Genomic DNA, 27,806 nt, shown 5'->3' with positions numbered 1-27,806 from the left:
GATTTTTCCCCCTCAGTGAATATTTCCATCAAGAAATTGTACCACAAACATAAGTGTGTAGTTGCAACTTAAGAGCAATTACACACAGCTACACAAAATGGAAAATTCCTTAAACTCTAATAAATAACTTATAAATTATTTGCAAAATGAAAAGCTTTTTTTAATTCTTTTAAATAAGGGTTAGGTCTATACACACACACACACACACACACACAAATCTCAGCAATTATTCTATTTACATATTTCTAACAAGTTAGAAAATCTATCCCACTCTAAATGCTGGCAGATTTTAGTGAAGCCCCATAGTTTTCCCCTAGCATCTTCAAGTTGTGTGTGTGCGTGTGATATGGTTTCATGTTCAAAGTATAAGTGAGATGGAAAAAAGAAAAAAGGAAAAACTATGAATCTCTCCAGGAAATTCAAGTCAGTTGCAGGACTGGATTGGAGAAAGGAGATGCTGATAAAAATCAGCTCAGGTCATCTAAACTGCTGTGGTCTGCAATACACAGAGAAGGAGAAGCAATAATCCTATTGCAAGAAGAATTAAAGGGTATTAGTGCATGTATCCTACTTCAGTCATAGGCTGAGAACCGCTTTGACCATTTGCTCCCAAGACCTGTTGAAGTGCCAGGGGAGGAGGCTGCTTGCGCACCACGTGACATTCCTGACTGGAATCCTTAAAATTTCTTATCACCCTTTCTCTTAAATGTCCGTAAATCTCACACACATTGCGTCGTACTTGCGCTTTGTCTTATTTTTAACGCAAACATCCTTCTGAAGAAACCTATCATCCAATATCCCCTCAAACCATTACCTGGCATCAGGGATCAATCTTGCCCCCAAAACGAAACACAGAAAGGGCATTCACTCTCCCAGTGTTTAATTCCAGACACACTCTTACCTGATGCCGAATCAGGTGGGTCCTGCTCCACCTTTCCGGCAACTCTCTGCAGATCTCCCTTTAAGAATGCCCGCCAGGGTCCCAGGGCTGGAACGACGAGACCAATGGAGGGTGCAGAGAAAAGCAACCGCTCGCTTCACTATTCCCTGTCGTTTCCCCGCTCCAACCTGTTCCACGTCCCAGGCAGAGAGAAAGAGCCTCACCAGGCAGCACCACCACCTCCACAGAGTTGGAGTGACACCCACGAGGAGTAAACCTGCATCCTTTCTGTGTCAAGCCCAGAGACAAGCGGGGAAAACGGCATCAATCTCTCGGAAGAGTCCAGGCAGGCCAGAACAACGGCAAGTCCCGCTTCTCACAAAGAGGAGGAAATGGTGAGGGAGGCAGTCAGCGGGATGTAGAAGATAAAGGACACCAACGGCGGAAGGGACACCTCCCCACTCCTGCCTAACTCCAAGCCATCTTCGCCCTGTTGTCATAGCACTTTACAACGAACACCGCTGCGCAAGTCGGATGGTTCGGCTCCGATGCCTTCTGGGGGCTGTAGTCCAGAGTGGCTGAGGAGGTGGAAGGCGAAAGACTTTTTCTGCGTGGGTAGTGGCTGGAATCAGATTTCTACCGGACGGGGCTGGAGTGAACCACTCCCTGGTCCTCATTAGCAGAGGGATAATTAATACCATTCCTTTTTGCGTCTTTTGACTGTTCCTCAGACTTAGGCTCTGAGGAAGACCCGCCTTCGACTCTGCTGCGGACGCAGGCCACACCCCCTCCACGCCTTCCCGTCCCGCGTGTCAGCACTCGGGGGTGGGGCTTTCCTAGGGGGCGAAGCTCCGGCAGAAGGGGCGGAGTGTCAGGGCTTCTACGCGGGCACGCGCTTCCGAGCCTCTGGGATCCGGTACTTTTCCCGCCCTGAGGCGCAACAGGCCCAAACCTTGAATTTAGCATTGGTGGCCAAGGTGGCCGCAGAAGTGAGCGCCATTGTGTGAGCCCTGATGGCTGAGGTGGTGCTGGCCCAGTGCATAAATCCGCCCTGAAGAGGAAGACGGGGCTAAAGATCAAAATCGTCAAAGTGGTGGAGCCTTTAAACAATTTTCAGGTGTTTATTTTTTCCTAGTAGAAACAGTGCTACTATGAGGTTATTTGTACCTATTCCCTGATCACACGAGCTATTCTCTGTAGCCTATTCCCTGGAGTGGATTACCTGGAATATAGGTATATATATGTTTAACTTTACAATTGAACATAAGAATTATGCCAATTTCTCAAACTTGTATCTGTGCTTTCAAAATCACTGTAGGTGTAATACCCTAAAAGTCACCAACCTTGAAACTTATTGTTTTTTCCACTGGATTTTTTCCTGTTTTTCACCATACTTGTTTTTCACATTCTGACTAGAAAATATAATTCTAAGTTATTACAGTTCTTAAAAGAATTTCATGAAAATCATCAAGATCATTAATTTTTAATATTTTGATATTATTAAACCATCACAACATTTGTTATAAAAAAAAAGAAACGGGGGGGGGGGGCACCTGACTGTCTCAGTTGGTAGAGCGTCTGATTCTTGATCATGAGTGAGTTCAAGCCCCATGTTGGGCGTGGAGCTTACTTCAAAAAAAATTTTTTTAATAAAAATGGAAATTACTTGGATTGACAATAATAGGAGCTTAGGCAAATTATGATGAAATTCTATTCCACTATTAAAATTCAAATTATTGAACGTTTGGCTTGAGTGTTCATAATGTGAGAAAAAGTGTAAAAGATGTATGCAATTTGATATTATTTTTGAAAAGAAAAACATAAGAAAAATGTTGGAATTTTCACAAAAACCTTTACTGTGGCCACACAATGGGCTTAGGAGTGATTTGATTTTTCCTTTGTATGTTCATTGTTTTCCATTACTCATTCAATGGCATGCATTAACTTTATAATTAGAATAAAAGTTTTCTTTTTTTTGTTTTAAGTTTATTTATTTGACAGAGGCAGAGAGAGGGAGGGAAAGAGAGAGCATCCCAAGGAAGCTCCAGGCTGCCAGCACAGAGCCTGATGCGGGGCGTAAACCCCAGAAATTGTGAGATCGTGACCTGAACAGAAACCAAGAGTTGAACACGTGATCAACTGAGCCACCCAGGTGCCCCAGAATAAAAGTTTTTTTTAAATAATAGAATAAGGGGCACCTGGGTGGCTCAGCGAGTTAAGTGTCTGACTTCAGCTCAGGTCATGATCTCACAGCTTGTGGGTTCGAGCCCCATGTCAGGCTGTGTGCTGACAGCTCAGAGCCTGGAGCCTGCTTCGGATTCTGTGTCTCCCTCTCTCTCTCTGCCCCTTTCCCCGCTCACACTCTGTCTCTCTCTCCCTCTCTCTCTCTCTCAAAAAAATAAATAAAAACATTAAATAATAGAATGAAATAATGTAAAATAATTAAATGAAAATTATCTTGAATTAGTAATTTATATTTCAACCTGCTAGGATATGTAACTGCCTAATTTTTTAATGTTTATTTATTTTGAGAGAAAGAGAGAGAGAGCAATCACGGGTGGGGGAGGGGCAGAAAGAAAGGGAGAGAGAATCCCAAGCAGACTCCATGCTATCAGCACAGAACCCAACTCAGGGCTCAATCCTGCAAACCATGGGAGTAGGCTCAAGAGTCAGACACTTAACCGACTGAGCCATCCAGGTGCCCCCATGTAACTGTTTAATTTTTTTTTAATACATATTCCCTGTGACAGGAGAAGCTTCTGAAAGCTTGTGATATCCAAATTCAACCTATTTCAGTGACAACATAGGATAGTAGAAAGAATACTATTTGCTGGGAAAGCTAAGGTAATTTATCATTTGTAGCATGAAAAGTTTATTTTCAGCAGCTGGTGCCATAGTTCTTCTTAATGAGTGTGATAGTTTACAAAAATAGCTGTAGGGTTTTTTTGCATTTTTGCTCATTTCTTTACAATATGAATTTGCAGGTCTACCCTTAAATCTGAACGTGACTTGCTTTGGTCAATGAGACATTAGTAAACATGCAAGCAAAGCCACAAAAAGTGCTTCTCCCTCTCATGCTTCTCTTGGAAATACTGCCACCACCTCTTTGTGAATGACCTGTAGAAGCCTGCTGAATGATGAGAAACATGTTGTCAGGTCATCTCCACTGCCCCACTAGACACATAAGTGATGTCACCTTAGACCAACCAAGCCCCGCAGAGCTGGGATCCATCAAGCCAACCCAAAGCAGAACTGGCCACCCAACAGACATTATTTTTTAAATTTTTTTACTGTTTATTTATTTTTGAGAGAGAGAGAGAGAGAGAGAGAGAGAGAGAGAGAGAGAGAGAGACATGAGTGGGGGAGGGGCAGAGAGACAGGGAGACATAGAACATAAAGCAGGCTCCAGGCTCTGAGCTGTCAGCACAGAGCCCGACCCGGGGCTTGAACTCACAAGCTGTGAGATCATGACCTGAGCCGAAGTGGGATGCTTAACCAACTGAGCCACCCAGGTGCCCCCAGATATTATTTTTTAAACCTCATACATGTTAGAGACATGAAGAACTATACCCATCACCAAGACCAATTATTTATTGAGCTAATTGCGCAACTTTTTGCTTTCACTCATAGAGCAAAATTAATTTTGAAAGATAATACCTAACTTATTTATGTATGATGCACTCTGATATTTCCTTCTATTCTTTTCTGTTTTATTTCATAGTTTACAATATCGCTGGCAACTCCCTAAATTGATTTCACAACCTTCTAATGACTCTTGACCCAAAGTTTGAACAACATGAATATAGGATTTAGCAGTCCAAATAAATGTTTTTGGAATGAATGAATGTCATAAAGGCAGATTTGGCACATCAACACCTGCAGAATATGTGTAGCATCACGCAGTGTGGTACCAGATGGTAGCTAGAGGAATGTCTAAAATTCAAATATGATAATCACTTCTTCGAATTTTATTTTCTTCACTACCTTCCTACCATACTTACTTTGAGATCCAGGTCCTTCCCAAGGTCTAAAAGACCTGGACAATCTCATCCTGTCTACCTCTCCAGTCTCATTTCATGGCTCTTCTTGCTCCCCAGGCTCCAGCCCCACACTGGCCTTCTCTCTCAGTTTCTTCTGTACATGAAGCCTCTTTTCCACAGGCTGTTCTTCTGCCTCTTGGGATGCTTTCCTTTCTTTGCTCCACCACTTCCTACAAATCCTTTAAGCCTCTGTTGATATGCCCCTTCCCCTGGAAAGACTTCCTGTACCACCACCAGAATAGATACCCCCATATATCTCCATAGAACAGATCATAATTGAAATTTTAATATGTGGGTAATTGTCAATTCAACATTTTTCTTATATAAGCTTCACAAAGGCAAAGACTGCTTTCTCCCCTACACTCAGAACATTATTTACATAGCAGGTCTAATTTACTGTTTGATAAATGAATAAATGAATGTTTTTTGAAATTCTTATTAGCTCTTTCCTCCACCTTTGTAACTTCACAGCTTCTGGTACTCTCCAGAGTTCAGACAACTCCATGGTGCATACCAGAGATGAATCTGAGTGGCTCGCACCAACCGAATGACTGGAATTGTTCCTTCCCTCCTGAGGTGACTTTGCTGCTGGCCAAACTTGGGTGCCTGATGCCTATGACCTATGGGTGGGTTCTTGCTCAGGAGGTTCCATGGGCCCTGATATTGTCAGGATCCTGGAAAGCTCACCACAAACATTGACTAGATGTGCTCAAACATGCGGAATCACACTAGTAGCAGGGGCTTTCCACACAAGCCGGGACCAGGGACTCCACTTTTCAAATGACTGAGTTACTGAGTACCCTCACCTTTCATGTGGGAGAACTATAAGAAGTTGCTGTAAAATGTAAGAAGGAAACTTTATGTTTCTAAATAATGAATTATACTAACATTATATTTCTTTATTATCAGGACATGCAGGTTGGTTTTTTTTAATAGGCATCACACCCAGCATAGAGTGCAAAGTGGGAGGGGGGGCAGCAGGGTGGGGGGAACTTGAACTCAAGACCATAAGATCAAGTCATTCACTTAACCAACTGAGCCACCCAGGTACCCCTATCCATGTTCATTTTAAAAACTAACTTTGTGGGGCACCTGGGTGGCTCAGTCAGTTAAGCGGCTGACTTCGGCTCAGGTCATGATCTCGCAGTCAGTGAGTTCAAGCCCCGCGTCGGGCTCTGTGCTGACAGCTCAGAGCCTGGAGCCTGTTTCAGATTCTGTGTGTCTCTCTCTCTGACCCTCCCCCATTCATGCTCTGTCTCTCTCTGTCTCAAAAATAAATAAATGTTAAAAAAAATTAAAAAAAAAAACAACTAACTTTGTGGGGTGCCTGCGTGGCTCAGTCAGTCAAGCATCTGACTTCGGCTCAGGTCATGATCTCACCGTTTGTGAGTTCAAGCCCTGCATCAGGCTCTCCACTCGGCGCAGAGCCTGCTTTGGGTCCTCTGTCTCTCTCCCCACTTCCCGCTCCCATCTGCTCACATTCTCTCTCAAAAAGTAAACATTAGGGGTGGCTGAGTGGCTCAGTTAAGCGTGTGACTTTGGCTCAGGTCATGATCTCGTGGTCTGTGAGTTCAAGCCCAGTGTCGGGCTCTGTGCTGACAGCTCAGAGCCTGGAGCCTGCTTTGGTTTCTGTATTTCCCTCCCTTTCTGCCCCTCCCCCATTCATTCTCTCTCTCTCTCTCTCTCTCTCTCTCTCTCTCTCTCTCTCTGTCCCTCTCTCTGTCAAAAATAAACATTAAAAAAAATTTTAAAGTAAACATTAAAAAAATAAAAACTAACTTCACAAACATTGTTTCTGACAATTTTTAGTCATAGACAATAGAATCCACTCTAGCTGATTTAAACAAAAACTAGTTTCAAGGCAATCAAGTAGTTCATCAAACCCAGAAAACCAGATTCTAACACCTCACACCCAAGGTATTTCAGGGCACTTACTGGTTCAGGCAACTTGCATCAACCACTAGATTGGTTAATGCACCAGTTCTTTCCTCTCAGAGGAGAATCTAATTTCCAAGTTCTAAGACATACCAGTGTTAATATTCTGTTTCTGTTCATAGCCTTTATACGTTCATTCATTTTGACTTTGTCTAATAAATCCAAAGGGGCTCCTCATATTTTTTAGGTATTAACTATATTGAACACCACGTTTGAGGGAAATACTCCCTATGCTGTTTTTACTTCCTCTGTGGTTTTTTCCATTAAAGCTAAAACAATTACCAAAACTTCACATATCAGACACATTTTCAAAATGCAATCTAGTTAAGCACTTAACACTTTGCATCCTGGTTCCAGGAATTACTTCTGCATCCTTGGGCCTGTTATTTAACTCTGGGCCTTTTTAAAATTTGTTTATTTATTTTTGAGAGAGAGAATGAGTGGAGGAAGGGCGGAGAAAGAGAGAGAGAATCCTAAGGCAGCTCCCTGCTGTCAGCACAAAGCCTAGTGGGCTGGGGGAGGGCTGGGGGAGGGCTGGGGGAGGGCTGGGGGGGTCTCAGGCACCAGGAGCCCATGACCTGAGTGGAAATCAACAGTAGGATGTGTAAAGGACTGAGCCACCCAGGCGCCCCAAAACTTCCTTATCTACACAATAAGGTAAGGGTAACACATAAGGGTAATTAACAGCACTGAGTAAGCTTTTAAAAATTAAATCAACTCTTAAGGGCCTAAATCAATAACCACAACTTAAAAAGCGCTCAGTATATATAGCTTTTTTGTCCAGCACCGAAAAGTTATCTAAATAAACTGTACGCTATGTTTTCACCATGCTCTGGAAAATTCGAGAATTTCTATGGAGAGTCTTGCTTTCTTCAAAGCTGTCTGAATCCCAGCACCACGTAGCAGCAGCGCTCATAGTCTAATCCCACCCGGGACTGCAAAGTCACTTCGCACCCGCACCCAGGGTCCCAGGGGCGGGGCTTTCCGGCTGCCCCGCCGGCCTCCTCCGCTCGCCTGGCCGCCACCGCCAGGGGTCGCGCGCCGAACTCCGGCATCGGCCGGCCAGGCAGGGGGCTCACGGAGCTCCGAGCGCCGACTTGGGGCCGCGGCCCGGGGAGGTGGCCGGCGGGCTGGCGGGAGGCGGGGACCGGGAGGCCTCGGCGGAGACGGAGGGCGCTGCCCGGGCGGACGGCGGGAGGGGGCGCTGCGGGACCGGCCCGGGCGCGGCGCGGCGCGGAGGAAGTGCCGTCTTCGCTGCCTCGGCCGCCTCAGGCGCCTCAGGCGCGCCGCGGGTCGCCTCAGCCGCGCGGGCCGCGATGTCTTCCCGGCCCGGGCGTGACGACGCGCGAGTCGGAGGCGCGCGGCGGCCGCGGGAGTCGGCCGAGCAGGAGCTGCAGCGGCGCCGAGAGCAGAAGCGGCGGCGGCACGACGCGCAGCAGCTGCAGCAGCTCAAGCACCTGGAGTCCTTGTGAGTCCGCGCCGCCCGCGCTCCTCCGCGAGGCGTGCGGTCGGGGTGGCGCGGGGGCGCGTGAGGCTGGGTCCCCGGGGGACCCGGGCGCGGGCAGCGGGACCCCGGCCAAGCCGGCCGCCAGTTCCGGCCCCGCGCGGCGCGGCCACCCGACTTCCAGTGGCGCCTCCGCGGGGAAGGAAGGGCCGTTCCCCCCGCGCGCCGAGCGGCCGGGACCGGCAGGGGAAGCGCGGGCTCTAATCCCCCGCGCGAGGTCGGCGTGCGGCCGGGGCTCTGCGGGGCGGGTGCGGCGGATCCGGCGGCACTTAGTAAGCGCTCGGGCGCGATTTGGGGACTGAACGCGCGGCCAAGTGCAGTGAGCGCTGCGGTCGTGCCCTTTCACGGTGTCGGTTCCGAGGGCCCCCGGTGGACCGGGTCAAATCCGCATTCTCTTCATCTGCTGCGAAGGAGGGACGAGAACCAGCCGTCCTGTACCATTCGTGCGGCCCGGAGGGGAGGGCCGGAGAATGGGGTGACGGACTGTCCCTGAAGATTCCGAAGGTGGCTGTCAGGTGGAAGGAAGAGCGTGGAGACTTGTTCTCTTTAGTCCTGAGGATTTTGAGCAGCATGAAGGGTGGGGGCTACGAAGAGGCCCGTTCCAGCTGAGCAGAAAGAATGAGGACCCGGGTCTCCCGTTCCTGCTGGTCAGCGTGGCCTGACTTCAAGAGGCCCCGTGCAAGGCCAGCTCCAGCGGGTTCGAGGAGAGTGCCCATGGCTGTGGGAGAAGGGCAGGTTGTAGAGGAGATGGAAACATCAGGCGGGAGGTGCATTTATGGCCTCTCGGTGCTTTTCTGTGATTGTCACTCTGTAATGAGCTCCAGAAGGCAAACGTAAGTTTGCTGTTCCCTGAGTTATTCAATAAATGACACGTTTTTCTTTCAGGCACTTCTGTTACCTGCACTAAGATGATCATGTAAAGAAAAGTCTTCAAAGGAGTCAAATCCTTTGTAATTAACCTGGGAGCTTTGACACAAAATGCATTGCATTATTGGAGGCTGGCCAGCTGTTTTCATCGTGACCCTTGAGCTGAATTTCACCTTAGTAAGGCAGTGGTTGCAGGATACAGGCCCTGTATTGTTAGCAGGTACAGTCCTGGCCTCTTCTTGCCCTCAGTGGCCCTGTCCTGTGGACTGCAGATTTTCAAAATCCTTTGCCTAGAATAAGCTTGAGTTTAGCAGGGCTAAGTTAAACATTGTCTTTAACTGTGGGATACCAGATCCTGGTTAACACCATACATTTATTTTGTAACTCACAAAGCACCCGTAGACATTGGAGAGACTATAATCTCCTTTTGCAGATGAGGAAATGCAGGTTCAGGAGTTAAGTAACCTGATCAAGGATACACTGACCTGTAAACTAGCAAAACCAAAGAGAAACCCAGGCATCTGATACCCAGATTGGTTGGATTTTTCCACTTCAGGGATTTAAACCTTCTGGACTGTTGCCGTATTTGGTTTGGCTAGTTTAGAGACTTGTTTTCTTTTAAGTCAAAATGTTTAGAGTAATACTTTAATTTAAACATCACATAGTACTAAAAGACTGAATTCAAGAAATAGTGGTTTGCATCCCTGTTCTGTAGTCACCCACACATTCCCAGAACCAAGGTTTCAACAAGGAAACTTAGTTTTTTCTTCTGGGACTTAACTAATTTCTCAATGATATGCTTATACTGCCCTTTTAGATTGAACAATAGACATTACCTATAAACTTAATGTCACATAAATGAGGGTTTAGTTCTCTTTCCCTACCCTTCTTGCGGCCATCCTTCCAATATAGTTTCATTATAATTTTTGTTCAATCAGTATTGGTTCAGTTGGTATTAGCATTGTTATAACTATTCAGTATTGTCCACTTGTTTTTTAATTTTTTTATGTTTATTTTTGAGAGTGAGAGAGCACAAGCGGGGGAGGGGCAGAGAGAGAGGGAGACACAGAATCTGAAGCAGGCTCCAGGCTCTGAGCTGACAGCACAGAGCCGGACACGGAGCTCTAAATCATGAACCATGAAATCATGACCTGAGCTGAAGTATGAAGCTTAACTGACCAAGCCACCCAGACACCCCAATATTGTTTACTTTTGAGCCAAATGGTATTCTGTGATTTCTTTAGCTCTCTAGTACAACTGTATTTTTTAACTAGTTAATTAGAGCCTCAATTTTTTTCATTTGCTTGATTTCTTATTCTCGCCTGCTAATTTTATTCCAAAGGCTCTAAAAGCTGAAGGTACTTTTTCTCCATGCTCCTATATATCGGACAATCTGATATGGTTTATCAGGTTTATTTTTAAAACCTAAAATCTTCCTTCTACTTTCCTCCAGTACACTCTGGTTGCTTTCTAGACCTGGTGTACAACTGCCCTCATCAGTCTCCTGTCTTGGATCCCATTCCTGGACCCCATGTCTTCCTCTTTCTCTCTTTAGCTCATTTTGTTGAAATACATTATATAACTTCCTACAAAAAGTGCATTAGGGGTAAATATGTTGAGTCTTTACATATCTGAAAATGCCTTTATGCTACCCTCAAACATGATAGGTAGTTTGGCTAGGTATAGAATTCTAGGCTAGAAAAATTTTCACTTGGTTTTAAAGGTGATATGCTACCATTTCCTAGCTCCCAGTATTGCTGAGAAATTTGATGTCACTCTGATTCCCTTTCTTTTATAAGGAACTTGTTTTACCTCCCCCACCTTTGCAAGCTTTAAAGAATTCTTTATTTCTAGTATTTTGCTGTTTCATGATGTGAAATTTTTCTCACTGGATTTCAGATTTTTTTTTCTAGATACTTTGTGGGTGTTTAATATACATACGTAAACTCTGTTTTAATTTCCTTACCACCATTTTGTTTTTTCTTACTCTAAGACTTCTGTGATCCTCTTTTCACTCTTATTTTCTGTCTTTTCATCCTATAAGATTTATCTTCCTATCCTTCCACCATTGTACTTTTTTGTAAGTTTCAATTTTTAACTTTAAAGAACTTATCCTGAGAATTCTATTTTTCATAGCATCCTATTGTTTGATCAGTAACAAATCTGTCATCTTTCAGGATACTCATTTTTGTTTGTTTTCTTCTCCTTTTGTCTGTGTCTTCTTTGCCTTTTCCTGTGATTTTTTCACTTAGAGGTTTTTTCCTAATGTGTAGGGATCCTTGGATCTCCCCCATTAAGAGTGAGGCATTATAAAGCTCTTTTGAAAGGAGCAGTTGAGAGAGAGGGAGAATGCAAAGGTGCTGGTTTACTGACTGGTAAGTCTCACCATAGGGATATCAGACTGTGATCTGCCTTTTACATGGGGAGACACCCACGTATCAGGAGGTAGAGGGTTTCTGAGGCCTGTTCAGCTTGTCCAAAGAACCCTTCATTCTCAGGCTTGGGTGCCAGAAATATGCCTGCCTGCAAGTGTCCTGAATTGGAATGGAGAAGGAGGGGGCTTTGATTCCAGAGTTCATTTTTCATCTAGTGCTCACCCTCACTCCCATTCTGAGCTATGCCAGTGTTCTCATCTGGGCCTCTCCAGTTAAGTTTCACAGGGGACTACACCTGCAGTCTCTCTCAAGGGTGAGGGCACACAGAGTCTCCTGGCTGTGGGGCACGAGAACACTGGTGGTTTCAACCACTCAGTGTTCATATTCCTAACCCTTGTCTTCCAAAGCTAATAACTTCTTCCAGCTAAAGAAGTCAGTCCCTTTCTTCCACTTTCCATGGTCTTCCCAGCTTTGTCTCAAAATTGTTCAATGGTAGTATCTCCTCTCAAGATTTTTTTGTGGCTGCTTACCTTTTTTATTTCTTTACTGTCATTTTTTTAAAAGAGTGCGGAGGGGTGCCTGGGTGGCTCAGTCGGTTAAGTGTCTGACTTTGGCTCAGGTCATGATCTTGCAATCTGTGAGTTCAAGCCCCGCGTCAGGCTCTGTGCTGACAGCTCAGAGCCTGGAGCCTGTTTCAGATTCTGTGTCTCCCTCTCTCTCTGACCCTCCGCCATTCATACTCTGTCTCTGTCTCAAAAATGAATAAACGTTAAAAAATTTAATAAATAAATAAATAAATAAATAAATAAATGAGTGTGGAAAAGGAAGGCAAACAAGCAAGTTGGCTGGCCAGCCACATTAAATGGGAAGCTCCATAGTGGTTTTTTACAAATTGAATTCAAATTCGTTTACCCCCTGGTATTCCCTCTTTAGTTCCCTTTCCACTCCTCTAATCAGTTTCTTACACTTGACCTTACCTTTTTTTACCCTTTCACCAAACCTGCCAGGACCCCAAGGGCATTTGAGTCTTCCACCCTGTGCTCTAACCCATGCTCCAGCTGTATTACTCAAGTGTCCGTTGTCTGCTGGACATAACAGAATAGAGATTCTGTAGGTATATGGTAGTTTCATTTCTGCCTTCCACACCATAGGAACAAGCTGTGGGAACACCTGGAATTGAGTATGCTTACATGAAGGACTCTTCCAAAAGAAATCCTATGCCAGCACTCAGAAATACAAGACTATTTTTAAGTACTTGGCAAAATAAAGATTTCTTTCTCCATACCCAGTTGGGAAGATGAAGTTTTTCCTCTCTTATCTAAATTTAGCCTTCACACTGCTCAGAGAAACTTATTACAATCTGAATGATATAATAGCAAGGCTTCACAGATGGTACAAAATAATGGGCCTCCACCAACTTTTTTTTTTTTTTCCTCAGGATTAACTATAAAGAGTGCAGACTTCTTAACTGTTACAGCACAGAAGCCAACCTACACAATAAACACACTCCTATTCCAGGTCTGGTTTTTTGTTTGTTTGTTACGTAATATCTACACCCAACGTGGAGCTTAGGGCTAAAACTCACAATCCCAAGATCAAGAGTCATATGCTTATTGACTGAGCTAGTCAGATGCCCCCACATCTGTTATTTTTAAATATTACTTTAGATTTTGAGAAACATTGTGTTTAATTTTTTTATTTAAAAAAATTTTTTTTAATCTTTATTTATTTTTGAGAGAGAAAGACAGAGTGCAAGTGGGGGAGGAACAGAGAGAGGGAGATACAGAATCCAAAGCAGGCTCCAGGATCCGAGCTGTCAGCATAGAGCCTGACGTGGGGCTCGAACTCACCACAAGATCATGACCTGAGCCAAAGTCGGATGCTTAATCCACTAAGCCACCCAGGTGCCCCAGAAATATTGTTTTAACGTGTTACATAAAATAATGAATTGTGCAGCCCTAGGAAAAAACATCAACCACATTCCTTTAAATTTGGAGAAACAGTTGTAAAATGGACTTTTTAAGACTACTTTTTTGGTGTAGTGTTCAACTGTTGGAATCATTGAAGCGAAATGTTGCTAATAACAGATTGCAAAATGTGTAGTCAGTTTCATCACACTCCTTTTCCACTTATGCAAAAGCATTTACATATTTTCCAGGAATGTGGATTTTACTTTGGCCATCTGTTATTTGTACACCTCCTATGGCAAAAGAAAATATTGTTGGATTACTGGGTATTTATGTAAATGTTACCTCCTCCCTTCCAAGCTCCCTTAAGTCCCAATCCATAAGGGATAAATAGCATTAATGTTTCTAATGAATGGCTGCTGATGGGACTGTATCACCTGCTTAATTCAGGCAAATTTCCATTATTCTTGCTAAGAGAAGCCTGGGCATATGACATGTCACAGCTTTCCACCAGAAAATATTTTAAGTATTTGCTCTGGAAATACCATATCTAAAAAGTTAATTCTGTTTATACCCAGTCATTTACCATGTAATCTTCAGGGACTAAGTCCTCCTCTGAGTCCTCTAAGTCCTTCCTTTAGAAAAGCTTTGGGTTAATGATGGTGAGGATGAGAGCAGAGAAGCCTCCATCCCAATCTTATTTGGAAGCATCCAGAGATGAAGTCAAAGGGAAGTTTTCCTTGCTATAACAATTCATGGCATTTCTCATTCTTAATCTGCTGCGAAGGAAAAAACATTCCTGTTTTCCTTTTATACATTCATATTACACTCACAGCACTAGTCTGTGTGGGAGTTTTCCAACACCACCAAGAAATTCTCCTATTCTCAGAGGATACCAAGTAAATGTGTTATAAATTTAATTCAGACACTGCCTACCTGGAGTCAGCATCAGAACCCCCAGGTTAAGGGTTCAGTCTCACAAGACTGCTCCCTTCCACACACTTTAGATGCCACTCACAAGTCGAGGTTGCTACTAACCCATCGGCTGTGAAGCGGAGGTTCCCCCAACACCCTCCTCCGGTTTGGTTAATTTGCTAGAGTAGTTCTTAGCACTCAGGAGTACACTGCCTTTACTCGGTTACTGATTTATCATAAAAGGTTATAACTCAGGAGCAGCTAGATGGAACAGATACATAGGGTAAGGTGTATGGAAAGGGGCATGGAGCTTCCATGTCCTCTCCAGGTACACCCCACCTCCATGTGTTAAACCTTGAAGCTCTCTGAACTCCATTATTGGGGGGTTTTATAGAAACTTCATAACATAGGCATGATTGTTTAATCAATGGCCATTGGTGATTAACTCAGTCTCCCTAGAGGTAAGGCTGAAAGTTCCAATTCTCTAATCACAGAATCCATTCCCCTGGCAACCAGTCCTCATCTTTAGGAGCTTTGTCACCTCCGTTAATATAAACAGTTTGGTTGAAAGAGGCTTGTTATGACTAACAAAAGAAACTTTTCGCCTTTATAGTTTTGGGCCTATTTCAGGAACTAGGAACAAAACTAAACAGAAGATGCTCCTATAACCTTTATATAGGAAATTACAAGTCATATTATAAGCCAGAATATAACATCCACCACAGTTGTTTTCTTTCACATCTTAAGAGAAGGGCCAAAGAAAAAGCATTTCACTTTTCCCTTGGTCAATTCTCCCTAACCCCTGTAACCTCTGATATTCACCCTGTTCTGAAGGATCTTTATTTTTTCTTAATGTTTTATTTATTTTTGAGAGAGAGAGACAGCGAGCGAGCGAGCACACGTGGGGGAGGGGCAGAGAGAGAGGGAGACACAGAATCCAAAGCAGGCTTCAGGCTCTGAGCTGTCAGCACAGAGCCTGACATGGGGCTCAAACTCACAAATCATGAGATCATGACCTGAGCTGAAGTCAGACACTTAACTGACTGAGCCACCCAGGTGCCCCTGTTCTGAAGGATCTTTAAAGTTGGTGCATAAGAAGAGGGTCAGGATAAAGAAAACATTAAATCATTAAGTGTTTCTATACTTTGCAGCCATTCTGAAGTATTAAAATGAGTCCTTCCCTGGAGATTTACAACATTAATGTACAGATCTGAGCTAAAATCTTTATGTATTACTCCTTATAGAAGAGGTACAAATCCCTTTAAGAGCTTGAGATGCTCTTTGAGTACACAGACACCCAGCCTCAGAATTTGCTTCCTCTTTCTCAGGCTTCTGGGTCTCTCTCAGTTCAGCCCCTGGCCAGAAATAAGGAGGGCCTCCCCAGTCCATGCAGCTGAGCACAGGCAGGGTACGTTTTCCACTGGTGATTCCTGGTCTGCAAACCAGATGATGAAAGCTTATCCTTACTAAAATCCATGATTAAAAACCCTATAGCTCTGTTTCCCATTAACTTGGTATATATGTCAGGGCGTGGCTCAAATGTTGCCTTGTAGCTTGACATTTCCCCTCACAAACTCCTTAGAATTATCTGCCTCCACATGGATGTTCCTAGCATCAACAACCAAGTGCGTATACATTTAATATCTGCACACACTCAACCCAATCCCTGCCTCAGAGAGAGTGTGAGGTCATTGTCCTTGTTACTACCTCCCACAGCCTCATGGTATTTTGCTTTGGGGAGGAGAGTGTTGTCAAAACCTAGGGAAGTATGGTATGTAAATTTTACCACAAATAAGGATTAATAAGCAATGTGGGGGGAAATTTTTAGGGAAAACTGGATTCACAATAGTATCTATGCCTAAATCAAATTGTACTGAAGCTCTGAATTTAAAGTGTTACTGGAGTCTTCTGTTTTCCAGTGATAAACATGGTGCTAGACTGATTACTGGATTCAGCTAAACATGTACTGATAGTCATATACAGGTGAACACATGGACTCTGGGCTGTGTGCCCTTGCACAATTTATTTAACCCAGGAACAGTTATTAATACAGGAGATGCACTGCTGGCCCAGAACAGTGGCTGCAACTCAGTGAAAGAATGCCGAATGTCACGAAGTCTGGATGATTGTTCCAATTCAGCTGCTTACTGCTTAGTGTTCAGTTGTTGGAATCGATGAAGGAAAATGTTGGAATTGATACTGATAAAACTGAGGGTCAGAGTCCCTGGCCTGCCCTTTTCTTATGTGATTTTATCAAGATAGTTTAATAATTATAATAAGGCATATTTTATGAGCCTCACAGGACATGACGATAGACTTGGCTGAATGCTGATGTACCACCTGCATGGGGAAAAGGCAGTGATCCCTGAAGCCAGATATGGAAGAGGAGTCTCTGAGTCTCATGGCTTTAGAAACTACTCGACAATGAAAAAGAATGAAATCTTGCCATTCGTAACAACGTGGATGGAACTGAAGGCTGTTATACTAAGTGAAATAAGTCCATCAGAAAAAGATATATGTTTTCACTCATATGTGGAATTTGAGAAACTTGACAGAAGACCATAGGGGAAAGGAAGGAAAAATAAGTTACAGAGAGGGAAGCAAACCATAAGAGATTCTTAAATACAGAGAACTGAGGGATCATGGGGGTGGGAGGTTGGGGTGGGGGCAGGGAAAATGGGAGGTGGGCATTGAGGAAGGCACTTGTTGGGATGAGCACTGGGTATTGTATGTAAGTGATAAATCACGGGAATCTACTCCCGAAGCCAAGACTACATTGTATATTAGCTAACTTGACAATAAATTATTTTTAAAAAGAAAGGCAGTAAACCCAGCTGGGGATGCTGTCTGGGAAGTCCACTGTCAGGTTGATGCCCACCTCCACTTAGAAGCAGCTGGCAAATCCTTACAAAGCTACAGATCTACACAAAGATGTGAAGTCTGGCTTGGGATGGCCAGGTTTCTCTACTGGTCCACATCTTGGTCTTTGTGATGCGAGTGCTCTAGTCTTGACCTGCCTCATGAGACTGCTGAGACCAACTTGCTTTCAACAGAAGGAGCCACCACTGCAAAGTGCCTTTTACATACGTGCTGTGACATATTCACCCATGAGGAAATGGAGGCTCTGAAGGGTTAAATAACTTGTCCCAAAGTACACAGCAGTGAGAATGAGTCCATTCAAACCAAAATTTTTTTTACCTGTATTAAAGAACAAAAATTCATCCTAGTAAATTTGAAAATCTAATTTGTTTTATTAATTGATTCATGAATCCAGCAGCATCTCACCTAGCAAGTAGAGAGGTGCTCCAAAGAGTTGTACAAAACGGAACATTTCTATAAGTAGGGTGGTGAATGAAGTTATTAGCAAAAGAAAAGAAACAATTGTTCCAGGCAAAGTCACTTTGCCTTAGTTGGAAGAGCAGGGAATTTTATCCTGCAAATTACCTCATCTTTCTCTTGGGGGGTAGGAGGGCCCATATGACAGATTAGTTTATTGGTACTGATCAGAAAATTACTGCTGAAGGTGAAGACTACATTTATGGGTGAGGTTGAAACTGTAACTAGAGTCTGTATTAAGGCCCAGTTTGGTGACCTGGCCTAACTGGCTCCATTTTGGGCCTCTGGTTTTCTTTTTAACACCTCCAAAGGCCACTCAAACTGATCTTGAACTAAAAAATGTTCTACCTGCAATGTGGGGGTTTTCTACTCAAAAAAACCAAACCTCTCCATCAAGACAGTTGCACAGTTATACAGAGAATCAAGTAACAAAAATAATACAATTTAGTAATGAGTTTGATGTTCTTTACTCAAGGGAAATAAATCCATGGATTGAGTACCGTGCCTCATTCTTCCTAGGGATTTGGGGCAAAAGCAAGTTTTCTATGCCCTTAGTTCTCTCTTCTGATACTTAGCACCATGCCTGGCATAATTGTTGACTGGCTACTTTTGCAAGGAGTAAGTTTTTAAGTTGAACCTTCAATATTGCCTGATAGTTAAGTTTAGTTTCACCTATTTTACCCGTTCTTTTTTGTTACGAGGAAAATACCAAGTTGAATAGAGCTAGAGTCAAGACTTAATTCGTGGGAAAAAATTACAGAAATAACACTATAACTTTAAAACAGAAATGCTGCCTATATAACTCTATAGCAGAAGGGAGCTGCTAATAGCATATTTTTGGCTCTTTTTTCTTTCATATCTCAAATTACCTTTGGATTTTCCTTCAGAGGGTAATTATTCCTTGGTTTATGCCAGCATACGTATAAGGAAAATGCCATTAATTTCATTTTTCTTTTGTAATGAAAAACGTTGAGTTGATATATTTGCATATAAATAAATGTCATGAAAACTAAAGGTCCCTCCCTCAGGTACTCTTCCAGAGGTATGCTATTCATAACAAGGCATATCTGTGTTTATATGTATGTACATATAGTCTTCTTTTCCCCATATATACACATGGAAGCACACCAAATACTTTACCCTACTCATTTTTTTTATTAACTTAAACTGTTTGCAGTATTGTCCTACATTCCTTTTGGGATAGTCGATATCTATTTGACTATTAGATAAATGATTTACCATTTTAACATTTATTAATGTTTTCCTGGTGCTAAAAGTAAGACATTTTCACTATACAAAATTCAGAAAATTAATCATCTCTGAACCCACTACCTGTGTGCAGCAGTTTTGGGACTCCCACATTTCCAAACTTTTAGGGTCAAAACACAATTTTGATTGATTGATTGATTGATTGATTGATTGCATAAACTTCGGGGAGAGGGGCAGAGGGAGAGAGAGAGTCTTAAGCAGGCTCCATGCTCAGTGTAGAGCCCAACATGGGGCTCGATACCACTGCCCAGGGATCATGACCTGAGCTAAAATCAAGAGTCAGACACTCAACTGACTAAGCCACTCAGACGCCTCTCAAATCACAACTTTAAACAGCCTATTGCCCAGATGCCCTCTCCAAATATTATTTATAGAGTCATTGACAAGACCTAAGATGTTCAGTTGTCCCACATGATTTTCCAGTTGCTGCTTTTTTGTAGAGGGAAGGGGGTGTGTCCAGTGTGTTTGATAGCCAGTTGTGTGACAGTACTTAAAAATCAACGTGATTATACCTAAAAATAATAATATTATATGCCAATTGTATCTCAATCTAAAAAATAATTGTTTAAATGAACACAAGTATTTGGTGTTGATTTTCCAGATTTGGAATCCAGAACCCTTTTAGGGCACTTCAGCAGAGTGATAGGAAGTGAAAATGAGTTGGGAGCATAGACATGATGCGTATGTACCTTAAGACCCTTGGGAGTCTGTGAGCTCCAAGGGAACGTACATTCCCACACATCATACATCTGCTTGCTCTAGCATCATTCAGTAAAGAATGTCGTCCAGGCACCATGCAGGGGTCCTGCACCCCGAGTCCAGTGAGGTCAGTACGGGCACAGAGGGCTGTCAGAACTGAGGAATGGATGGCTCACTCTGCGGGCAGGGTGAGTGGGCAGGATTTGAACTGAGAGCTGCAGGGATATGGGAAAGGAAGCCTCTAGGACAGATCACCATCGCCTCCATCCCCTGCAACAGGCCCTTCCCTCCAGTTTTGTTCCTGCCCCCCTGCACTGCCTCCATCCAGGTTAGAACAGATTCCTCAGCCTTCCCCACATGAGCCTCCATGCTGAGTAAGTGGAAGTTATGGTAGGTAAATAACCTGACAACCGTGACAGTCTGGAAGCATGATTAGCTCTTGGGTCTTCCCACACATTTCGCCTGCAATCTCTTGCTTTCTCTTCTTCGAAAATAAATTCATTTTGCTCAGACACCAAGTTACCATTTCAGTGAATTTTAGTTCTAGATCTCTGCGGATGTGGTGTAGCATCAGTTTACTTATATAAGATCTCTGACTGCTGGGCGTATTTTACTAACTGCTTTAGATCTAATGCAGGTTTAAGGGTTTACTAAAGATAATTCTTTTCATTTTGACCTCTAGTTGTTTTTTGCTCATTAAAATGTATTGTGTTCCTGTTAACATGATTGACGGCAGTTTTTCTTTTCCTTTCTAGTTATGAAAAACCTCCTCCGGGGCTTATCAAGGTCAGTGTGAAGTTTGTACCTTTGGTTATTCTCTCAGACATATTTGACTCAGTGCTCAGACTCAGTAACTTGTTATGAAAAACTGTTATATAAGGTTTGGAACATCTTTTTTCATAACCCTGCTTCTCCCTGCCAGTCAGTCCATACACTTTGTGTCTCCAGCCTGTGTCTTTGTAGAAATGTAATCAACCGTGTGACTGTTCCCTAAGAAACGGTGGCAGGCCCACGTGTTCCTCAGCGATCGGTCCCCTTCTCTGTCTCCTGCTGTGGCTGCATCTTCTCACCGCTCTGCTCCATCTGTGACTCACTCACTGCTGGTTTCCTGAGTGTCAGCTCAGAGAACAATAGTCTGTGTGGAGACTGGAAGCTCCTCTAGTCCAGCCCCTGGTGCAAGACTTAGAGGACTCATTAGAGGCCAGAGCAACTTTCTGCTTGCTCCCTTTCAGTGAAGAGATTTTTAGAAAACCTTCTTTCATTATAAATTTAATATTCACATGAACTGAAAAAAATCAGAAGGTAAAAAAATATAAATATAACACCTGAATTGTGTACTGAAGTTATTTGGTGATGAGAGTACATGTCAAATATAGCATGTATGAGATTGTAAAACATGACAAGTGATCTCCATGGTATAATAATTTTTTTAATTTTAACATGTTATTTTTATTATTTCAGGAAATGTTTTTTAATTTTATGCTTTGTCTCATTCCACAAGACTTTTAAGTTAGCAGAAAAGGTTGTAATCTTAGAATCTAATTTTTGTGATCTAGAGTCAGAATTTGGAGCTCAAAGCATTCCTATGTGAACAATAACTAGTAATATTTCTCTAAGAATAGCTATATCATTTTCATGATATAATTCTTCTGGTATGTTTATTTCTGGTTTTTCTGTCAGGTATAATTTGTCTTTCTTTCTAGTACTGGAGAGGGTAACAGGATGACGTGGGCATGTCCAGCCCATGTGAAAGCCAGGCAGTGCTGTGTTCTGAAGCAGGTAGGAGAGAATTCCAGTGCTCTTTTGCCACGTCGTGTACATGTTGTTTCCTTTTTTAGGAAGATGAGACTAAGCCGGAAGACTGTATACCAGATGTACCAGGCAACGAACATGCCAGGGAATTTCTGGCTCACGCACCAACTAAAGGACTTTGGATGCCACTCGGGAAAGAAGTCAAAGTTATGCAGTGTGAGTATGGGAGAGTTTCAGGTAACACTCCTCAGTACACACAAGTTATATATTACGACTCACAGAGCGTGTTTACCTCTTTTTTTTTCCCTCACCGAGACCTGTTAAGCCAAGGCGTGATGTCTGTTTCATAGTTAAGGAAGCTGAGCTGTGTATGTTAGTGAGTGTCTAAGAGGCAGAGCAGGGCTTTGACTCCAGGGCTTCTGACTCCTAAGGGCAGTAGTTGCCCACAGGACCGTAGCTGCCTTTGGGGTACACTCCTTGGTAATATTTAAGTAACAGAAAGAATATTCCCTTGTAGAAATGTCACAAGGGATGCATTGGAGGGCAGGGCCCTTTGGGTCTTACCTCAGTGATTTGCCCCCTTCTCCCCCCAATCAGTGGTGTTAAGGTTTCATCCATGTGACCTGAGAGGAGCTATGGCCACGGGGGGGGGGGGGGGGGGGGGGGGGGGGGGCGGCGGTCCAGAGCAGGAGTGCTGTGTGTGCATGCCCCCACCCCACCAGAGCCGCAACACCTTCATCCAGCTTAAGTGGTATTTGGTATTTGAAGAAAGGGTACTGCTGCCGTTTAAAGACGTTTGTTTGTACAAAGATTCTTCATGTACATAATTAAAAATAGCAGTTCCTAGGGACGCCTGGGTGGCTCAGTTTGTTAAGCGTCCGACTTCAGCTCAGGTCATGATGGTCCGTGAGTTCAAGCTCCGCGTCAGGCTCTGTGCTGACAGCTCAGAGCCTGGAGCCTGCTTCGGATTCTGGGTCTCCCTCTCTTTCTGACCCTCCCCCGTTTATGCTCTGTCTCTCTCTGTTTCAAAAATAAATAAACATTAAAAAAATATTTTTTTAAACACTTAAAAAAATAAAAATAGAGAAAACTGTTTGAATACAACAAATATCTTAAAAAAAAAAATAGCAGTTCCTAGTTCCTTGCCCCATTCACCTCACCCTAAAGGTAACCTTGTAAACCTCTTTTAAGATTATTTGGGGGGACGCCTGGCTGGCTTAGTCAAAGGAGCATGTGACTCTTGATCTCAGGGTTGTGAGTTTGAGATCCACATGGGGTGTAGATTACTTAAATAAAATTTAAATATTTTCAAGTTTATCTCTATGTATCTAAATTATATGATTATATTCCTGCCTTTCGATTTTTCAGGTTTCTTCATTATCTGTTGACTTCTTACTACAGAAGAATTGTTTTGAGAGAGGGGGCGCAAGTGAGTGAGGGGGCAGAAGAGAGAGGGAGAGAAAGTGGGGCTCACCCAAAGTGGGGCTAGAGCTCACCCGATGAGCTTCCTAGATTGATTTTCTAATTTCTGATCTTTCCTGTCCTATTTTTTTTTCTGCTTTCTAGACTATTTCATCAACATATCTTCCAGTCCTTCAGTTAAGATTTTTATCTCAATTCCAAAAGCTGTGATTTTCTTCTATGATTTTTTTAATTCTGTTGTTGCAATATGTTCTCTAAGGATATTAATTTTTCTTCTCATTATGTTTTTATTTCTTCCAAATTGGTCTTTTCTATTTTTTTTTTTTTTTTTTTTTTTTTTTGCATCCTTGTCTTTCATTCATGAAGAGGCTCTCAGGTGACTTAAACAGAAATTTATTGTCTCACAGTTCTGGAGGCTATCAGTCTGAAATCCAGGTGTGAGAAGTGTTGATTCCTTCTGAAGTCTGTGAGGGGAGGATCTGTCCCAGGCCTAGGGATCTAAAGATCCTATCTCGCAATGAGGTCATATTCTGAAGTACAAGCGGTTAGAACATTCAACATAATGGGGGGACAGGGTGGAGGGAGCAATACCGTTCAAGCCATAACACACTATTAAAACAAAATCACACTTTGCTTTTAGCACAGGATTGCTTGTAACTACTTGGCTCATTTGTGTTTGTTTGTTTGTTTACATTTTATTTTATATTTAAGAGAGAGAGACAGAGCATGAGCAGGGGAGGGGCAGAGAGACAGAGACAGAATCTGAAGCAGGCTCCAGGCTCCAAGCTATCAGCACAGAGCCTGACTCAGAGCTCAAACTCATGAGCAGTGAGATCATGACCTGAGCCGAAGTCAGACGCTTAACCGACTGAGCCACCCAGGCGCCCCTACTTGGGTCATTTCTAAAACCCAAGATTAAAGAAAGGATGCTTGAGGAAGCAATTGTTTTCTCTCAGTTTTCTGGTATCTTACATGGTTCATCCACTAATTGCATTAGCTTTGGAAATTGGAATCTAATGAAAAATATCTTTAGTATGATCTACTGATACTTTATTTTAATTAGGTAAAACTGCTTTATCTTACAGAAATATATCCCTTTTCTTTCTTTTAGGTTGGCGTTGTAAACGGTACGGTCACCGAACAGGCGACAAAGAATGCCCTTTCTTTATCAAAGGCAACCAAAAGTTAGAACAGTTCAGAGTAGTAAGTAAAACTCTTGAGTTTCAATTTACATTTACCAGAGATGGGGAATGTCAAGTGACTCAGGCAGTTACCAGTGAACTGGAGGTTAACATAAAATATATTCCCAGAGCCTTTTGGCCAAAATATGTAGTGTTAACTACATCTCTGTTAAACTGAATTTGTGTGATAGATTAGTTCATTAACAAAAACTTAACTTTTGTTAAAGCATTATTTGCTTATGCCTTGGGAACACTGATTTCTTTTTCCAAAAGACACTGTTATGTATTCAGTCACTTTTTACTTATTATATTTAAAAAATCTTGTTTCATAACTAAAATCATCATTCTAGTTTCCCAGTCTTTGTCTAAAGATTAAATATCTTTCTATTATAAAGTAGAAGTGTGTTTATAAATGATATATCCTCTTTACATAACAGTAAAATAAATCTGTCGTTTCCCCACTTTATTTTACGCTCACCTCCAACGATTAATTCACCAGTCAGTTTCAGTCAGTTCAGCTGTGCTGTTATCAGATAGATTGGGATTATCTCCATATATCAAACTAGGGTCCACAAACATTTGCCAGGGATTTTAAGACATTTAAAAATTGTGCTTTCATTTAAAAAATTTGAAGAAAATATTCTGGATAAATCAACGCTACCTAGAATGACAATTTTTACAATTCCTATAACAGATAAATTGGTCATAACTCTCAAAAAGTGAACAAATTCATTTATTTTTAATTCAGAAACCCAAATTCTAAGGATAGATCCTAAGGGTATAACAAAAATCAACATATACAAATTTTTATTAATGTATAAGGGATTATTTAGAATTATTTATATGACTGAAAAATAGACTAAAGAAAAATAGGAAACAACTGCAGTGGCCAGCACATCAACATAAGTACTATAACACAGAAGTCATATAGCTTTTAAGAATCATGTTTTAGAAATATGTATCATAGGAATATGCTCATGAAGACATAAGTGAGAAAGAGGTGCCTGGCTGGCTCAGTTGGAAGAGCGTGCAACTCTTGATCTTAGAGTTGTAGGTTTGAGTCCCACATTGGGTGTAAAGATTACTTAAAAATAAAATCTTAGTGAAAAAGAGAATAGAGTTGTATATATAATATGATTATAATTTTTTGTAAATTATGAATGATGACTGGAACAACCACATTAAAATGTTAGCAGTGGATATCTCTGGATGGTACAAATATAGACATTTTTAGCTTCTTTTTTATCTTAAATATGTAAAACTTTCACTAGATATTTTTAAAGATATTTGACATACCATAAAGTTCTGTCTATGTGTAGTCCTATTCTAAGCAAGTACTTTTTAATTACACAAATGTTACAAGAATACATTTGCTTTAACTAAATTGACATTTTACATTAGGGCTTTTCACAATTGATTTTTCAAAAGCAATATTGCATCTCTACAGAGTGAATATGCACTAAGTAGCTTGATAAGTATACTTCTACAGTTCTTTTTGGGCATATACATATGTTTTTGTGCACCTATAAATGAATCATTCTTATGTATCGTTTTCCAACTTATTTTAATATCTCTTGATCATCTGTCCTCATAGAATTACCTCAATACTTCTAACCTTGAGTAATATTTAATAATGAATCTTCCATGGTTTATATCCTTTAAAAGGCTATTCAGATTATATTTTATCAAATTGTATTTGTATAATTGAAAAATCTTTTTTGTAACTTCCACAAGTTTGAAGTGATGGTGACCCTTAAGAAGGATTAGAAATTTTTAAATATAAAATTACACCAAACAGGAAAAAAAAAAAAACTGGTTTCAGTGAAATATGAATTTAATTTTACTTTAACTAACAGTCCACAAAGCCCTAATCCAACCTTACCCTTCTCTAATCCTCAAGGCACATGAAGATCCTATGTATGATATCATACGAGAGAATAAAAGACATGAAAAGGACATAAGGTGAGGTGGTCCTGGTGATAACAATACCCTCTTACATCAAGTTGGAAACACCCATTCTGGTATTAGATGAGTGGTTTGGTAAATATGGTACTTTAATGTAGTTGTGATATATGTGGAAGGCAGGAGAAATCACTGGAAAGGCCAGTGTGTGGGGAATGAGCAGGCCAGCCTTGTTCTATCTGGGTTGGCTTAAAGCAGTGGGTTTGGCCCAGCCTGCTCATACCACTGATAGTTGATGTTGGCAACCAACCGTAGTTTAGTTTATCTTCTCCAGTGTCTTTAAGGATTTGAGCTATTGTTAAAAATGATCCTTAGACATGAACAAAGATAGGGTGAAGAAACGGGAGAGTTTGTTTTTCCCAGAACTGGTGACGCTGAGTAATAATTGTTTTGAGGAGGTAGATTACTTGAGCAGTTGGGGGCGGTGAGTAAGGAAAGTAGGCATCTGTTAGAAGTTCTGTGGTAAGGACTCGAGAAACATGCAAGAAATATTTAGGACAATGAAAACACAGAATGGCTCATATACTGGTTACAGTCCTGTCAAATAGGCATGGACGTGGACAAGAATGGGGAAGACATGCACAAATAAGTACCGTCTTTCGCAAGGTGGTTATTCATGACATTTTTTACCCTCACTGCTGCTCTCACATCATCTTTATCTACAATTTTTTTAAGTTAAAAATGGTTCTTTGGTCAAACTTCTGTTTAGGATACAGCAGTTAAAACAGTTACTGGAGGATTCCACCTCCGATGAAGATGGGAGCAGCTCCAGCTCCTCAGAATGTAAAGAGAAACACAAGAAAAAGAAGAAGAAAGAAAAGCATAAGAAAAGGAAAAAAGAAAAAAAGAAGAAGAAAAAACGAAAGCATAAGTCTTCCAAGTCGAATGAGAGCTCAGACTCGGACTAAGACTTGACCTATTCCATGTTCTCCTCTCAAAAATCAGACACTGTGGCCCCAGACCAGAGGGTGTGGAATCGGGGAGGACTTGGAGACCCCAAGAGAGCAGGGCATTCGGTGTCACACGTGTGAATTCTCACCTGCCTTCCAGCGAAGACGTGACCCCCGGAGGGTGAGTTGTGTCTTCCCTGGTGCTGGCTCTGGACAACGGCTGATTTCAGGCAGGAAAGCATTGTTCAATGTCTTCCTCCCACTGATCCCTGCAGTTTGTGATTCCTTCCAGCTGCCTCTGCCAGGGGGGTGAGACTGAGGGAATGAGTCTCTGAGGAAGCTCCAGGTGCTGCTGCAGCCTTCCCCTCCCCCCGGGAACGTTCCCAGAATTCCCAGAGACTCCAGCGTGGCTTTTCTCTGTTGTCGATGATAATAAAAGCTCATTATTTATTTTTTAAATGTAGTAACTTTTTATTTCTTAATAATGCATGCATGTGCTCCAAATTTAAAAGGTACATAAGGTTTTTAATCATGGAAATTCTTCCTTCTTTTCTTCCCCAGCTACCCATTTCCCTTCCCCAAAGGGTACAGTTTTACAAGGTGCTTGTTTAGTCTTCCAGAAGTATTTTATATATCACAAATATAGGGCTTTTTTTTTTTTTTTACACGAATGACATACACACTCATCTGTACATTGGGGTTTTTTTTTTAACAGTATAAAACAGATTATTTTAATCTGTTTAATCTCTTTTGGCATTGCTGCACCAAAAGGTGTGTGTATAATCATCTGAGATGGTTTGTTAATTGATGAGGAAGGGTTCCTTGTAACAGCAATGAAAAATCTTGCATGGCTACATTGTATTTCACGTGTT

The 27,806-nt window shown here is 42.1% G+C and overlaps 2 protein-coding genes across 11 annotated transcripts in view; one reads left to right on the top strand and one right to left on the bottom strand.

The window, feature by feature from the left end:
• BBS9 (Bardet-Biedl syndrome 9) overlaps positions 1-1,659 on the bottom strand; it is a 448,679-nt gene extending 447,020 nt beyond the window's left edge. For 3 of the 9 annotated variants that reach the window (XM_045052584.1, XM_045052588.1, XM_019825680.3), the window contains exon 1: positions 902-1,657. The gene's annotated coding sequence lies outside the window, so the exon portion shown is untranslated. Of the gene's footprint in view, positions 1-901 lie in introns of all 9 variants that reach the window. The other 6 variants (XM_045052585.1, XM_045052587.1, XM_045052590.1 and 3 more) reach the window with 5 other exon arrangements.
• Positions 1,660-8,068: 6,409 nt separating this feature from the next.
• On the top strand, positions 8,069-27,393 carry LOC101096219 (RP9, pre-mRNA splicing factor). Of its 2 annotated transcripts, none has more exons than XM_023250490.2 (6): positions 8,069-8,323; positions 20,483-20,513; positions 21,566-21,695; positions 24,013-24,104; positions 25,983-26,044; positions 26,754-27,393. In XM_023250490.2, the coding sequence occupies exons 1-6, from the start codon at positions 8,172-8,174 to the stop codon at positions 26,950-26,952; spliced, it is 666 nt and encodes a 221-aa protein (XP_023106258.2). In that variant the 5' UTR covers positions 8,069-8,171; the 3' UTR covers positions 26,953-27,393. The 2 variants fall into 2 exon arrangements, with proteins under 2 accessions (XP_023106258.2, XP_044908516.1); XM_045052581.1 differs by lacking the exon at positions 8,069-8,323 and adding an exon at positions 8,378-9,192.
• The last annotated feature ends 413 nt before the right edge of the window (positions 27,394-27,806 follow it).

The sequence above is a fragment of the Felis catus genome, chromosome A2, assembly GCF_018350175.1.
Source record: "Felis catus isolate Fca126 chromosome A2, F.catus_Fca126_mat1.0, whole genome shotgun sequence".
Lineage (NCBI taxonomy): Eukaryota > Metazoa > Chordata > Mammalia > Carnivora > Felidae > Felis > Felis catus.
This window is presented reverse-complemented; position numbering and strand designations above follow the sequence as displayed.

Excerpts from the sequence above, each read along its gene's own strand:
- LOC101096219 (XM_045052581.1), top strand. The coding sequence starts at position 8,978 with ATGAGGACCCGGGTCTCCCGTTCCTGCTGGTCAGCGTGGCCTGACTTC. Across the intron at positions 9,193-20,482 it reads ATGAGCTCCAGAAGGCAAAC|TTATGAAAAACCTCCTCCGG; the intron begins GTAAGTTTGCTG and ends TTTCCTTTCTAG. Across the intron at positions 20,514-21,565 it reads CTCCTCCGGGGCTTATCAAG|GAAGATGAGACTAAGCCGGA; the intron begins GTCAGTGTGAAG and ends TTCCTTTTTTAG.